At 36.8% G+C, this 16803-nt stretch overlaps 1 protein-coding gene across 1 annotated transcript in view; it reads left to right on the top strand.

Moving 5' to 3' along the window:
* The window catches only part of ESF1 (ESF1 nucleolar pre-rRNA processing protein homolog), a 61363-nt gene that overhangs the window by 22185 nt on the left and 22375 nt on the right, over nucleotides 1–16803 (top strand). The window contains exon 9 of the mRNA XM_001926068.6: nucleotides 2828–2989. Coding sequence (XP_001926103.3) covers nucleotides 2828–2989 — 162 coding nt within the window. The remainder of the gene's footprint in view (nucleotides 1–2827; nucleotides 2990–16803) is intronic.

Genomic DNA, 16803 nt, shown 5'->3' with positions numbered 1-16803 from the left:
TTAAAAAAAGTATAATTAAATCCTAAACACTTCTTTAGTATTTTCATGGGACTGTTAGACCTTAACTTTCTTAATACCGTATGATTGGCCTATCACTGTTGTTCCTTTTAGACTAATGAAGATAATGCTTCAAGTTCCTGTTGTGGCTCAGTGGTAACGAACCTAACTAGAATCCATGAGGACATAGGTTCGATCCCTGGCCTCACCCATTGGGTTAAGGATCCGGCATTGCCGTAAGCTGCAGTGTATGATGCAGGTGCGGCTCATATCCCATATTGCTCTGGCTGTGGCATAGGCCAGCAGCTACAGCTCCGATTTGATCCTAGTCTGGGAACTTTCATGTGCCATGGGTGTAGCCCTAAAAAGACAAAAAAAATATTGCTTAATTTGTTCAGTTTTTCATAAAATATTACTCTTGAATTGTGTTCACATATGGAATGGAAAATCCTGTTTAATCATTATAGTTTTTTTATTCAGAAATCTATTAATAAAACTACATAATTTCTTAGATATTTAACAGTCTTTGAAAAAAGTTTATGATTTGCATTGGTAGTTATGTTGGGCACAAATGCCTTCATATTGAATGGTTCAGTTGCTTTTGCTTATTAATTTCTTTGGCATTCCAAACAGGTGAGTGGCCATTTTATTTCTAGTGTATTCAGAAAAGCTGAGTCTTTCAAATAGCCTTTATGTTTTTTCCTCCATAAATATATCAGTTTATATGCTTTTTATTTATATATCTACTTGGTCACTCATCTCTTTTCTGAAAATTCTGGATAGTTTTTCTTTACTAGCAGCTCTAAGATAAAGGGGAAAAAAGCATTCCATGTATTCTTGTGAAGATTGGATAAAGTTTTTCAAATAGGTTTTTTGATTGGTTTTGGAGTACTGCACTAGATTTTAAAATGACATTGTTGACATTAGGGCAGCAGATATTGTGGGAAAATAATGATCAATTTGTTGATATATTCTTGTTAAGGTCTTGGGCTTTGCTAATTTCAAATACTGACTTCACCACATAGTGAAGTTATACAGGTTAGGTGTTCTTAGCCTCTGTGCCTTTCTCTTCATCACCGTAAAATGAGGATCATAATAGTACCTGCTCATGGTTGAAAAAACTGAGATAATGTATGTAAAATCTTATCATACCACCTCATATCATATGTTTTTAATTCCAAAACTGTAAGAATTAATGGCTTTTTATTTGCAGTATGCTAATTAAATTTTTGAAAGCATGAGTTTTTTTCCTTCAATATTTTAGTTGATTGCAAGCTTACTTTAATCTGTAATTTAGTACCTCTGATATATACAATGCCTTAGAGTTACTTGATGTTCCTGTTGTAGTTTTTAAGAGATCACAGCAGGGCTTCTTACTGTTACAGTTTTGGTTTTTTTTCCCCTACTCCTTATATATAGTACTACGGCTTTCACAAAGTATTGTCCTTGAATTGGGGAAAAACAGACTTACATGAGTTAACCCACATTTTAGAGCTTCAGAAAGTAAAATTTTAGTACTGGAAAAAATCAATTTAAAGTAGGCCATCAGAGACTTACCACTAAAATTTCAACCTGGAAGGAGCTTGCTTCTAATTATGTTTTCAGAAGTAAGCTTTTAATAGAAAGAAATACATTGCCATTTTGTTAATGTGTTCCTGATGTTTTATCCATTGAATTACGGGATACATGACAGAATTCCATCCAACATTATTATTGTGGCACAAAGCACAAACAGGAAAAAAATGAATTTCAGCTGTGTGAGTGAAAATGTAAAAGTGTGATAGGATGGAAAGAATGTCCTGGACTATTTTTTATTCGTTTAGAGAAAAAAAATTATAAAAACATTTACTTACCCATTTTTTTTTCATATCACCTTTTTGAAGATATAAGGACAATCTGTTAACATTGTTGTTTCACAGCTAAATGCTTAATGTCAGACACTTAGTGACCAGTTAGTCATAACTCGTAGAAGAGGGAGTCTTCTGTATGCTGCTTCAAAATTTTCCTTTACTACATTTAGTTAATTCAGTAAGTCTGTATGTTTCGCATTAAAACGGAGGTTCTTAATTTATGTTTTTGACTTGGAGAATTACAGTGGAAATACAGAGCGACCATCTTTTCACGTATTAGTTTTCTTTGGGGTTTGTTGCCCATGAATTTTATACTATTCCTTTGTATTGTAATTATTTTTATAAAATTAAAATGGAAATGTGAGTATTTTCCACATGGGAAAGTTAATTGCACAAACTTCTGATTTACTCATTTTTATTCTTATTAATGAGATCCTAAGAGTAACCATGTTTGCCCACTGTCAAATGCAAAGGACTCATTATTCTTGTTTTGGATTACAAACAACTTCCTTTATCTGTGTCATCGGCATGAACAGCTAAATCCCTGTGTCAGCTGCATTACAACAGTATTCAGACTCCTTTTATGGACCATACATTTTAAAGCCACTGTGTTGGATGGTAGGAGACATAAAGAGAAATAAATTGCCATCCCTCCTGTCTTGCTTATAGGGAGGAGAAGACTGTGAATGGTACATGATAACAGGATTATTTTGGAATTCGAGTTTTAATAAAAACAGATTTCCAAGTATACTACTGTGACACTGCTAATTTATATTGCAGCTAATGTTTATTATGAACAAGAGCTAAGTCATTCACTTTATTCATAGCATTAAGTTGAAATCTGATTTTGACATTCTATCGTTACAGTATATCTGACATCTTTCAGAAGGGTGTTGGAGTGACTGTGAGATGAAACACTAAAGTTGGAAGTGACTTGTTTCTGTATTAAATGAAGTTGATTTTTTTTTTTTTTTTGTTAGGTGATGATGAGGTCAATGTAGAAGAAGATGGGAAAACGAAAAGAACTCAGAAGGATGATGAGGAACAAATTGCTAAATATAGGCAGCTCTTGCAAGTTATTCAAGAAAAAGAGAAGAAAGGCAAAGAAAATGATATGGAAATGGAAATTAAGTGGGTTCCAGGTAAGAATTAGATACTAACTACATATAAAAGAAGATCAACTCTTTGAAAACATAAACAAAAAAATCACCTTTTCCAGGCTTGTTTTGGTGAGGAAGTTAACATGCTATTTGCATACATTATTTAAGTCACTTTGGGACTAGCGTTTTAGAGTCTTGCTGGCTTATTCTTTAATTTACAAACTAAAAATTATTCATTTATGAAAGTAGGCCTTTCCTAGATTTAATTCTAGTAGTCTCAGAATCTTGAATAGAAATTTAAATCCAAGCACCATGTATTCTAAAGTCATTAGACTTCCTTTCAAAATAAGTAATTCATAAGTGGACTTCGCTCCAGTAATCCTACTACAATTTAATTAGTGAGGTTTCAGTAACACAAGATATGCAATACATAGTCTTCCATCTCAATTTTGCAATTTTTGAATAGTCAAAGAAGTATAGCATAGTAAGTGATATTTATAACCACATTGAAGGATTCAGTAACTTTTTTAACAGTCCTGGGCGAATCCCCTTGTACCTTTGCAAATGATATTGTTTTTGCAGATTACTGCTTTTTACCTCTATGTATATCTTTTAAAACTGGGTATAGTTTTTGACAGGGATTAGGTACTTTTAGACTCAATTCATCTTCAGTTGAAATAATACCACATATAACACTACTGTTAAAAAATTAAGTATTTTATATTGAATTACTTCTGTTTCGTACAACTAGTATGTTTTTGCGCTTAGAGTAAAAAACATCAGTTTTCATAGGTTTTCTTTATTTGAGAGGAAAAAGAACTAGTATATTTTGATATTTGAGGATTGATTGACTCTTGTAGTAGACTTAATAGGATCACACCTCTCCGCTGTGTTTTGTTTGTTTGTTTCTTTGTCTTTTGTCTTTTGTCTTTTTAGGGCCGCACACAGCATATGGAGGTCCCCAGGCTGGGGGTCCAATTGGAACTGCAGCTGCTGGCCTACACCAGAGCCACAGCAGCGCCAGATCCGAGCCGCGTCTGCAACCTACACCACAGCTCACGGCAACGCCTGATCCTCAACCCACTGAGCAAGGCCAGGGATCAAACCTACAGCCTCATGATTCCTAGTCAGATTTGTTTCCGCTGCACCACGACAGGAACTCCCCACTGCGTGTTTCCATAGGAACATGGTGCTGTGTTATAACCCATTTATTTGAAGTGTTTGGCTTTTGCAGGAAGTGATAGTAACAAAAAATGAAATTTAGTAGTATTCTCATTATGAACAGTGGTTGAGAGAACTCAATTAATTTAATCTGGAGAGGAAAAGTCCAAAAAGTGATGTAAGAGTTAACTTTCAAGTACTTGCAGGATGAGTATGTAAATGAAGACTTAATCTCACTTACTCACTACTCAGAAGTTGGAGCTTTTGCCAGTGGATAAAAGTTGAAGGAAAGTAGACTTCAATGTAATATAAGGAGGAGTTCCCATCATGGCGCAGTGGTTAACGAATCCGACTAGGAACCATGAGGTTGCGGGTTCGGTCCCTGCCCTTGCTCAGTGGGTTAACGATCCGGCGTTGCCGTGAGCTGTGGTGTAGGTTGCAGACGTGGCTCGGATCCTGCGTTGCTGTGGCTCTGGCATAGGCCGGTGGCTACAACTCCGATTGGACCCCTAGCCTGGGAACCTCCATATGCTGCGGGAGCGGCCCAAGAAATAGCAAAAAAGACCAAAAAAAAAAAAAAAATGTAATATAAGGAGGAATTCTCTATATTGTTAGGATTATTCAACAAAAAAGCACAGAAGCTGCTTTCAAGGATTGAGTGTCTTTTGTCAGTAAGTCTCACAATGAGGGGGTACAGCCATACCACCCAGAGATATGTGTAAAGACAGTTTTTTATGTGAGGTCCAAGAAATAATTGAATTCTATCTTGTAAGTCAAATCTTATAATTAATTGTAGCTTATTTCCGATCTTAGAATGAGCTTCTTGAATGAAGATATTTCAGATGAGCTTATTTTAAAATGACAGTTTCTATTGACTGTTTAAGAAAGAAGATTTAAAATAAACTTGATTGAAAAGTTTATAGCATATATTTTAGAGGTCTGTCGAGTAGTCAGATGTAACTTTTGTCTTTATGAATTGTATGTAGTGTAAATACCAAAAAGTGATACATAAGAAGATTTATGCAGTACAGTTTTCCTAGAATAAATCTCACTTGACCATGGTGTGTTAACCTTTTTTTATATTTCTAGACTCATCTTGACTTTGCCATTTGTGGATGTGATATTAATGTCATATAATATATTTTTAAAATGTAAAATGAAAAATTATCATTTGCAATTCCATTACCCTTATTCAGCCACCGAGTGATTAGGTAGATTGTGGTTTAATTTATCATTCCTCTGTTATTGAATATTTAATCATATTTCTAACCTTTCACTGCAATAGACCTGTGGTATTGAAAAGAAATTTGATATAAGGCTATTTACTAACCCCAGACCCACAAATACCAGTACTTTCTTAGATCTCTCCACTTTCATCACCAGCCAAGTAATAGGCTTGCTATTTTAGGACCTTTTACTTATAAAAATGATTTTTTAACAAAGACGCCCCTCTCCCCCCTTTTAGAAATGTCTCCCTGCATGTGAGAACTTGTAGCAATCACGAGGAGAAGCCAGTGCTGGCAGTCAGGCCCACTCACCAGTTAGTACCATGACTTCCTCACTCACATAGCAGCTTTACATATGCTTTGGGTCAACCTGTGGTCCTCTCACAGGCTCTTAAAACTACCAGTATCCAAACCTCAAATTTTAAATCTCAGAATGTTATGCCAAACATCTAGAATGTTATAAATAATCTATAGCTTTTTCCATATTTTGAATTATTTTCATAGGATAACTTCCCAGAAATGAAATTACTAGGAAAGGACGCAAACACTTTTTGTGTCTTGAGGTTATTGCCAAATTGCTTTCCTAAAGGGCTATACCAGTTTTTAATGCCTTCAACAATGATGAAAGAGCCAGTTTCGTGGAATTATCATCAACATTCAGTATGTAATTTATACTTAGTTGAATGAAGGAGAATTGATATTCTGCTATATAATGCATTTCTTAAGTCTTTAACCACAGCATTTTTGAAGGCCAGATGGGGTATATTAACCTGTGAATCCTTGGTATGGACGTGAGTACAAGTGTGTGTGTGTGTGTGTGTGTGTGTGTGTGTGTGTGTGTGTTTCCTGTTTGTGTAGGTGTAAATGTAAAGGGTCATTTGCACATTAGACATGTTAAATGAGATAAGTGAGCTTACCTTTCAGGATCTCAGTTTACTTATTTAGAAAGTGGGACTAATAATACCTTTCTTGCTTAATTTGAGATGTTAGAAAAGTACTTTGTAAGTTATAGTGTACTATTCATGTCCTATGTGTATAATATGGTCGAATATGTATCTTAAAAATTGTGTGTTCCCCAGTAACAATCGCCATAAACTCAGGACTGTGGATGTTATATTTCAGTAAACCACAGGGGGTCAGTATGAGATTATACTATCGCAGCCATCAGTTTTTCTGTGGCTTGACTTTCTAAAATACTAAACTCTTCAGGAAAATAAGTACTCTTAATAATCGCTAACACTAGTTAGACTGTAGCTTGGCTTGGTTTTTAAAAGAAATTTTAATTTAGACTAGTTAAACATCCTATCTTTTCACATGGGACTATACAGGATAGTAACATTAGGAGTTTAACTCCTTCAGAGTAAGGGAAATAGATAACAGGTACATCAGTTTAACAGCTAGGATGAACTACTCCTTCTGTTGATATTTTAGTTCCTCATGGGAATGTGATTAGTCAGCCTTATTAATTAAGATTATAACCAAGTTGGGAGTTCCCGTCGTGGCGCAGTGGTTAACGAATCCGACTAGAACCATGAGGTTGCGGGTTCGGTCCCTGCCCTTGCTCAGTGGGTTAACGGATCCGGCGTTGCCGTGAGCTGTGGTGTAGGTCGCAGATGCGGCTCGGATCCCGCGTTGCTGTGGCTCTGGCGTAGGCTGGTGGCTACAGCTCCAATTCAACCCCTAGCCTGGGAACCTCCATATGCCGCGGGAGCGGCCCAAGAAATAGCAACAACAACAACAACAACAGACAAAAAGACAAAAGACAAAAAAAAAAAAAAAAAAGAAATTTTAGCCTTGGGACACTAAAGAAAATAAAATGAAAAGACTGGAGCTAGTGTTTGAGGAGTAGGATACTTGAAATTAAGATGATGATGGGATTACAATTTTGATGATGGCAGTTCTAGTTATGATCCTAGGAGGAGTTTCTGAATTTAGAGATAATAGAAAAGGCCACTGCTCAGTGGTTAACGAATCCGACTAGGAACCATGGGGTTTTGGGTTTGATCCCTGGCCTTGCTCAGTGGGTTAAGGATCTTGCCTTTGAGGTGCGGTATAGGTTGCAGATGCAGCCCAGGTCCTGTGTTGCTGTGGGAACAGCTCCAATTTGAGCCCTAGCCTGGGAACCTCCATATGCCACAGGAGTGGCCCAAGAAATGGCAAAAAGACACACACACACACAAAAAAAAAAAATTTGAAGAGTCCACTGAACTGTGAGGCTCAGGGTGTTGAAAGGCTCATAATTACAACAGGGCTAGAATTGAAGAGAGTGGCAGTGTTAGCTCTGCAAGAAATGAGGGGCTTGACTATAGTCATTAGATATCTGCAATAAGGGGGAGATGGTGGTATAGTTTGATAACATGATATTCAAAGTTGGAGGCTTTGGGAGGAAGGCCAGACTGGACTGGAGTTGATAGTGAGTAATAAGATGGACAGACTGGGAGAAAAATTCCCCACCTGAAAGGGTTGTGGGAGAAGCAGTGTCCCCAGAGGAGAACCAGGTTTTCATGAAACTCAAATTAGCAGAGGATTTTGTTAACTATTAATGACTGATCATGACTACTGTTTGTTTAGAAAGGCATCGTTAATGAGGAAGGGTGGGAAATAGGAATGTTTAGTGTATTTTTAGGAGAAGGAATGGTTTAGAAGTTGTAGACTTGTTGTCATGACAGAATTACATAGAGATAAAGGACACAGTAAGGTGAGCTCTGACATCTTAAAGCTGTACCAGTGGTAAGACTGTGCATACATAACCGGGGAGATCTTGTCAGGAATACCCAGAGCTATGGCACTTCCACCCTTTCGAAGGAGACATAGAAGCCAGAGAAGGAGGGACTCCTGCAAAAAGGAGCCTTTATTGACTCCCACTCATTGAGGCAGGACATGGGGGGTGCAACTCTTCCTTCCCACTTCCTCCTTCCTCCACTCTTTACAATTGTAATTCAACTTGTTTCTGGTATCTGTTCTTTATCCTTTGTGCTTTCTTTTCCCCCACCTGTATTCCAACTCCATTTCTCTTTTCAGTGACCCAATGGCAGCTTAAACACAGACATTAATGACATGTATCTGTGCCATTGTCTTATTCATTCCTTTTAGAAATGAAATGTTTTTGAATCAGTTGGCATTCATTTTGCTAAGCAGCTCAGTTTCAAACACTTTAATTTTCAGACATCTCAAAACATGTTCACTATTTACTTTTGGCTATATCTCTATTTCATTTTATTGCCAGTGTATCCATTATTTGAAATAGAGTCACAAAAATGTTTTTTTGGTCAGAACTTTTTTAAAATAACCAGATGTTTAAAATTTTGAGTTCAGTGTACAAGAGAGCGCTAAATGGAAAACTGAACTTAAAATAAGCTAAAAAGAATTTGCAGTTTGCTTTATGTTTTGGTAATGGGGAAGAAGCCAGTTTGCAGTACACTATCATAACTTGTACACAGCTAGTACGTGGCTCAAATTTTAAAACTTAGCTGTGCATCCCTTTTTTAAATTATCCAGTTAACTGCTGGATTTAAGGGCCTTGTAAGGTAATACGCAGAAACCTCTTGCTATTTAAAAAAAAATAAAAGTGCAACATTTGAATCATGTATGGAAGGTGTAATGAAAATGAGAACCAGCTAGGTTTATCTAAAAACATTGCTAGCACATTTTCTCCCTAAAGTTGCCAGTAAATTTCTCAGAATTTCCTAGATTATTTTAAAAATAATTTACTCTGTTAATATTAAGATTTAATTTTGTAGGAAGTTTTGCAAAAAGCTTTAAAAAAAAAAAGATCTGAAGCAAAAACTGAAGATGTTTTTTGTAATAGTAGTAGTTTTACACAGTGCTAAAAATTCCCATACTTTTTGAAGTTTTAGGTTTATTAGTCTACTCTTTTAGGATCCCAGTTAAATATGTAAATCAGTAAGGACCTCTGGTTGCAAGCATCTAGGAGGATTCTCTTAATGTGGTCCTTCCCTCTCTTCATGTGTATCATGTCAGTTGCACTGTTTGCATCTGTAGCCACCATTTCCAGACAGTAGTACTTTTTTTGACTTTGCTTTAGATTTACAATCTGCCTGAAGTGGGTTCAAGAACAGAGAGAGTGTTTCATGTATTGTTTTCCCACAGCCCACAGCTATGCTGATTTGTTTGAAGTTGTGAATTCTTTGGTCTTTAAAGCAGAACTTTTGCCTATTCTGTTTGAGGTTGTCCCACGTCGTCATTCTGTATACTAACTGCCTGGCTAGCAAACTGTCATTTTTCTCACACATGTTCCATATGTTATTTTGACAGAATTCACTCAGACTACTCTCAGCAGTTTCATTATTGCTGTTCTTTTTTTTCTAAAGTCGGAAAGTCATATAACCTTATACTACTTTAACATATTTGATTTTTTCCCCAATTTTTTTTTATTATGGTAAAATACACATAGCATAAACTTAAGATTACAGTTTAGTGGTGTTAAGAACATTCATACTGGAGTTCCCATTGTGACTCAGTGGAAACGAATCTGACTAGCATCCATGAGGACACAGGTTGGCTGCGCTATCTCATATAAGTTCAATCTTACAGTTATTTGGGGTTCTTTTTATCACTGGTTTCTTTCAGTTAGCAGGATGTCCTCAAGGTTCATGCCTGCTGTAGCATAAATCAGAATTTCATTCCTTCTTAAGGCTGAATAATACTCTGGGGTGGGGTGTGTGTGTGTGTGTGTGTGTGTGTGTGTGTGTGTGTGTGTACAATGCATTTTGCATTGATGGACACGGGTTGCTTCCATGTTGTATCTATTACACATTCATTTTTATAGATAATCTTGTACGGGTACACATAGTCGATTGTATTAAACTTCTATTTTGCATTCTCCTTTTTTTTGCTTCATTTCTCATAGTTATTTTTACATGTTTCTAAATAATGTTTATAATCATAATGTCTGTATCACATTCCATTGTGTTTCTGACTTATGTTTTAGGCTCTTTCTAATATTTCACTGTTACGGATAACATAATACCTTATATTAGGGTTTTTTTAGGGATAAATTCCTAAGAGCAGAATATCTTCATGTCTTTTGTCATATCTTGAAACAGTTCTATTAATTCCATCAATTCATGGTGCTAAGTGGGAGTTTCTTATTTTTTGATTTATGAAGGCTCCTCAGAAATGCTAGTAAAATACACAAAATCATCTAGTTTCTACAGTAGACTGAGGTTTGGAAACCACATAAAGGAGAAAGCATAAGTACTTTCTGTAGAACTTTGGTTTGATACCAAATTTAATGCCACTGTGGGGCCATATGACATATTCCTGTGCTCTGAAGAATTTGCCAGCCATTTTCAATGCCCTTTTGGTTAGACCACTATAGACAGTTGCTCACTGATTATAATGCAAGGATAATTTTAAACTTTGAGGTCCAAGGTAAAGCTGATAAAAATATTTGTGGCTTAAACTAGTGGCTAAGCAGTTTGAATCTGCAAATATCTTGTGGGAAGAGCTTTATATTATTTTCAGTTCACATTAACACTTTGCCTGCTATAATCTACTAGGGGAAGAATGTACAGTTACTTTCCTCTCTTAGGATAATCTTCATTGAGGGCAGGTAGGGAATAGTTCTCATCATATGAGCAAGAGGTATGTATGGCTTTAGCTTGTTAGTCTGCACATTTGGTGACATGGAAAAATTTTATCTGTAAAATTATTTGGCATAAACTTGAAAATCTGATCCTGTGTACGTCAAAAGATGAGTGCTAACAATTTGACTTAGGCCGGTTCCCTTGGTGTTTGGAGTGATGTGCCTCAGTGGTAAATTGAAGCATGTACTTTGAAGGTATATGCTTCTCTAAGAAATGGCTTGCCTATGTTAAGGAAATCTGTTTGTCTTGGACTTTAAAGCTTTTCCCAAGTATTGTCAGCTTAGTCATAAAAATGTATTTCATTGCTGCTGCTTTCTGTGAGCATGTAGAGAGATTTTAAAATATTTTTAAATTAATTTTTTTGGATGGATAATTTTGAGCCAGAAGCACAGACTTCTCAGATTATGCGAACATTTTGGTCTGCAGCCAGGGTCACATGTGTGACAATGTCTAAGAAGCCTGCCTTCTGATTAATAAGCTGTTCTGAAGGGAAGGCTTAAAAAAAAAAAAAAAAAAAAAAAAAAAGCCAAGGGAAAGCTTTTGCATTTGCTGTTGAAACACTGCAGGCTTCTAGCTGTACATATTGCTAGTTGGGATTCTAAAATTCTTATACCTTATTGGACACAAAGAATGCTCGACCTATCATAGATTTCTTTAATAGATTCTGTTACTAGAGAATCCCTAAGAATAAAAACAGTGCTTGCTGGGAGTTCCAGCTGTGGTGCATCAGGTTAAGGATTTGACTGCAGAGGCGAAGGTTCGATCCCTGACCCAGTGCGTGTGTTAAGTATCTGGCATTGCTGTAGCTGCTCAGATTCAGTCCCTAGCCCAGGAAATTCCATATGCTGTGGGTGCAGCCAAAAAAGAAAGGAAAAAATAAAAAATAAAAACAGTGCTTGCTTATAAGACAAGTTATGGATATACATTGAAGTCCCAAATTTTAATGTTATTTTCATTCTGTATTACTCTCATTCTATAATTTCTTTTAATGTTGTCCTGGAGGACATTGCCAATGAAGTAAACTCTGAATTAATCACAAATTAAACCTCAAATGATACTCTATTTCAGATATTTCCCAACCAGCTTACCACCTGTGGATTACAGATATGCCTAAGTATTGATCCCTTTAGCCTTTAGCCCAACCAGAGCCCCCAGCTTCATTTCCCTCTTTGGTTGCCTCCTCCATTTACTACAGTGTGCTGTACAAACATTATTTTTTATATTTATCATAATGGAGAAAATGTTGGGAAAGCACTGCTTTCCTAATAGTCATTTGGGAAGTGTTTTTAGCAATAGTCAGAATTATAGTTTACTTACATAAACTCGCCCCAGTAAATGTGAAAGAAAATACTTAGATTGCAGCAAGAAAAATCTAGCTTGAAAAGTTGTTAAATATTGAAATGCTGAAGAGGTTGAAGTGTTTTTCATTTCTTTTTCTTTTTATTAAAGAAGGGGTTTTTTGTTGTTATTTAATCTGTTTAAAATTCCCATATTTGTTGTACCACAGCCTGAAAATGCCCTTATGTTAACACCTTCTATATTCAAAACCTCTCTCAGGGAAGACCACAATTAGACACACCTGAATTTCAAGCCACCAATTTGTAGGTGGATTTTCCAAATACAGTGGAAATTTATGGGGACCTTCTTAAAATGAATCTGGGGTAACATTAATAATTTACTGTATCATGGAAAGAGCATGGAGGGCTTGTAGCAGAAAATCTGAGTTTAAGTGCCTATTATTTTGATGGAGACTAAATGACAAAAGGCAGTGAAAGCCAGTTTAGCACACAGTTGTCACAGAGTGAACAAGAGGAACATAGATGCAAAAGGTAAACACAATGTATATTTTCAGTTTAAAGAAAAAGAATAAAATGAACACTTGTGCACCCAGCTTAAGAAACACTGGAATTCCCATGTGGCTCAGTAGGTTAAGAACCCAACTAATATACATGAGGATGTGGGTTCAATTGCTGGCCTCGCTCAGTGGGTTAAGGATCCAGCGTTGCCACAAGCTGTGATGTAGGTCACAGATGGCATTTGGATCTGGCGTGGCTGTGGCCATGGTGTAGGCCTGCAGCTGCAGCTCCAATTTAACCCCCAGCCTGGGAACTTCCATATGCCGCAGGGGTGGCCCTAAAAAAAAAAGAAAGAACATTACCAATGGCTGTAGTCGCCTATAAGACTCCTCCATTATACCCTCTTCCTTGCTCTACTAGAAAAATCTATGAAACCATATTTCATGTTAGTCATTCCCCTTTTCTGTGTAATAGTTTTATCACATATGCACACATCCCTAAACATCCCTATAAATCTATATATGCTTTTATTAATTTTGAAGGTTATAAAAGTAGCCTCTCTGTATTCTTCTGTCAGTTGCCTTTTGCTATTAACATTCTGTTTTTGAAAGTTATCCATAATCCATATGTGAAGACATGGTCCATTAATTTTCACTGCTACATAAAATTCCGTTATAGATACATCACAATATGTTTCTTCTATTGCTAGCTATTTGTAGTTTTTAATAAATACAGTCTTTGTGAAAAATTTTGGAATTTTCACCTAGGTATATATATAGAATCTCTTGAATATATGTAGAATTTCTTGGCTGTATAGCATGCTCACAATTACATTAACATGCCAAATTGTTTCCCCAGGTGCTTGTAGCATTTTACTCTAACCAGTAGTGTGAATTCCCACAGCTTTTTATCCTCACCATTAATTGATAGTCAGGTGATTTTTTTTTTGCCAGTGAGTATGTAAGTAATGGTATCTCATTACGGTTTGTGTATTTGATCTCCCTTGCTTCCCTATATCTAAGAATAACCACCATTCACTTCTTTGCTATCAATTATATATATTTTCATCTCATTTATAAGTATTCCTAAAGAATGTGGGTGGATAAAAAGGAATGAAATACTTATATATGCTGTAAATTGGGTGAACCTTGAAAATATGCTAAGTGAAAAAAGCCAGTCACAAAAGTCCACATATTTTATATGGAATATCCGAAACAGGCAAATATATAGAGATAAGAAATAAATTAGTGGTTGGGGGGTGAGGGGAGGAACCTGCTGGGGAGACAGATACGGTTTCTTTTGGAGAAAAAAATGTTCTAAAATTGACTGTGGTGATGGTTGCATGCAAATATACTAAAAACCATTGAATTGTATTCTTTCAGTGGGTGAATTGTATGGTATATGAACTGTATCTCATTGGTGGGGATTGGGTTTGTATCCTTTGGAACTGATTCTTGGTTCACTCAATATTGTATTGCTAATATTTATCCATAATTTGCATAACTGTAGCTCATTCATTTGACTGCTGTATACCACAATATTCATATCTATTCTCCCATTGGATACACAATTGGGTTGTTCTTAGGTGTTTGCTATGGTGAATTCTGGAAATGCTTTACCCATGAAGGTCTTGTTCAGTGAACAGAAATTCTTGATTTTAATATTGTTGAGTTAATTTTTTCTTTTATAGTTAGTACTTTCTTGTTTTATTTTAGGAAATCCTCGTCTATTCAGTCAAGACCATTGTGCACATTTCTTTTCTACTAAAGACAGGAAGGTTTAGGATTTTTTGACTTTTAAGTCTTTGATTCATCAGGACTGTGGGTTTTTTTTGGGGGGAGGGCTGTGTACTGTAAGGTAGGAATCCAATTTTAACTTCTTCTACACGGAAAATTTTTTTTTTTTTGTCTTTTTTTTTTTTTTTCAGGGCTGCACCTGCGGCATATGGAGGTTCCCAGGCTAGAGCTCGAATTGGAACTGTAGCCGTCGGCCTATGCCACAGCCACAGCAACGCGGGATCTGTGTCTGCAACCTACACTATAGCTCACGGCAATGCCGGATCCTTAACCCACTGAGCGAGGCCAGGGATCGAACCTGCAACCTTATGATTCCTAGTCAGAATCGTTTCCACTGTGCCAAGATGGGAACTCCCCTGGAAAATCTTTTTTATCCTCTTCCATTTATTGAATAATCTGTCCTTTCCTCCAGTAATCAGACACATTACCCCTGTCAGACACCAAAGTTTCAAAACTCTGTGCATCTGTTGGTTGTCTCTCTGTTTTATTGGTCAGTCAGTACTCTGCCTAACCTGGACCAGTAACAGACTTCTAAAAACTGGATAAAGAGCACTATCAACCCCATGCCTACGCTCTCTCTAGGCCAGTTGGTGTGAGGGCTCTGTGAAGAAAACAAACACCACCACCAACAGCAACAAACACTTGGAGGTGCTGCCTTGTGCAGTATCTTCAGGGAAAAGCCAGGTTTCAGTTAGCCCACAAGAAGATAAAAGTTCAGAGATACAATAGTTGAGTTTTACTGACAATGTACTATGAATTCCAGAGAATTTGGTAGTAAGGAATTAAAGGGAGAGGGAGATAGTGACAGAAGAGTGGATGTAGTTTACTTCTGAGGATTAGAACATGGAAGATTAGGGGGAACCTGATGATTAGGGGATTTTTGTGGTGTCTGAAGTGAATAAGGGATAAAAGGCACCGAGATTATTCTTGGTGGGTCCAAGGCATATTTTGGTGGTGAAGCTCTGAGTGTTGAGGATTAGGGGAGGGAAGGGTATCTGCTGTTGCCATGGATGCAGCAAGCTAGTCCCCTCGTAATCTGGAAAGGGACAGTTTACTGTGAACTCAAAAGGCTTCGCCTTGACTCCTATTGACCGAGTTTACAGGTGAGGAAGCCAGTGTAACTAAAGGAGATATTGTCTTACCACCCACTTCTGAACCCTGTCAAGAAAGGGTTGGTCTTGTTCCATAGTGCTGTCTTTTGTCCCTGGCTTCTAAAAATACTTCAGTGTTATAGGATTTCACTGTGGTATATATCTAGGTCATTTTTTTGCTTGGTAGCTTCAATCTTCCTAGAATAAATTGGATACCCAGAATCCTGAAGATTAGTATTTATTTTCACTTGTTTAAAAAATTCTGAAAACTTCCTCAATCATTTTCTCTCAAAACACTACCGTTTCCTCATTTTCTCTCCTGGAAATCCTATTTGATATGTGTGGTACCTTCTCATCTGTCTTTGAATCTGTGCAGCATGCTGGGTAATTTTCTTCTGTCTTTCAGTCCATTAGTTTTTGTCTTTATTTCTATGTATTTTGCTGTGTAAGTTGATTGACTTAATAATTTTAGTTACGCTTTTTATTTCTGGAAGTTTTTTTTCCCCAAAATCTGTTTTATACTTTTGATAATCTAATATTTTGATTTCCTTTTTTTTTTTTTTTTTTTTTTTGGTCTTTTTAGGGCTGCACCCACGGCATATGAAGGTTCCCAGGCTAGGGATCTAATTGGAGCTATAGCCGCCAGCCTATGCCACAACAACGTCAGATCCGAGCTGTGTCTGCAACCTACATCACAGCTTATGGCAATGCTGGATCCTTGACCTGCTGAGCGAGGCCAGGGATCGAACCTGCAGCCTCATGGCTCCTATTTGGATTCGTTTCCTCTGTGCCACAACAGGAACTCTCATTTCCTCTTTTTTTTAATGTGCTGATTTTGTCCTCTGTATCTGATAATTTCAAAATGTATAGTCTTTATAGATTGACTTATTTTGTTCCTACTCACTCTGGTTCATACTGAATTTTGATTGTGATCTCATTGTTCTTGGATCTTTCTTTACCTATGGGAATTCTCAGACACTTGGGTCCAAAGTGCTTCTTTTAGAGAGTAGTTGCCAGGTACCTAAGGGCACTTCCAATCCAGGACAATTGAAACCAAATTTTTGGACTAGGGTGTTTGAGGCCACACAGATAGTTTAGAACCATGGATAGTGGTTCTAAATCTCTGGGGGGAAAGTATGTTTTTACTTGCTTTGTTCTGCCCATCGCCAAAGCCCAA

This window comes from Sus scrofa, chromosome 17, assembly GCF_000003025.6.
Source record: "Sus scrofa isolate TJ Tabasco breed Duroc chromosome 17, Sscrofa11.1, whole genome shotgun sequence".
NCBI classification, from domain to species: Eukaryota; Metazoa; Chordata; class Mammalia; order Artiodactyla; family Suidae; genus Sus; species Sus scrofa.
Note: the sequence above shows the minus strand (reverse complement) of the source record. Positions and strands in the feature narration are given on the sequence as shown.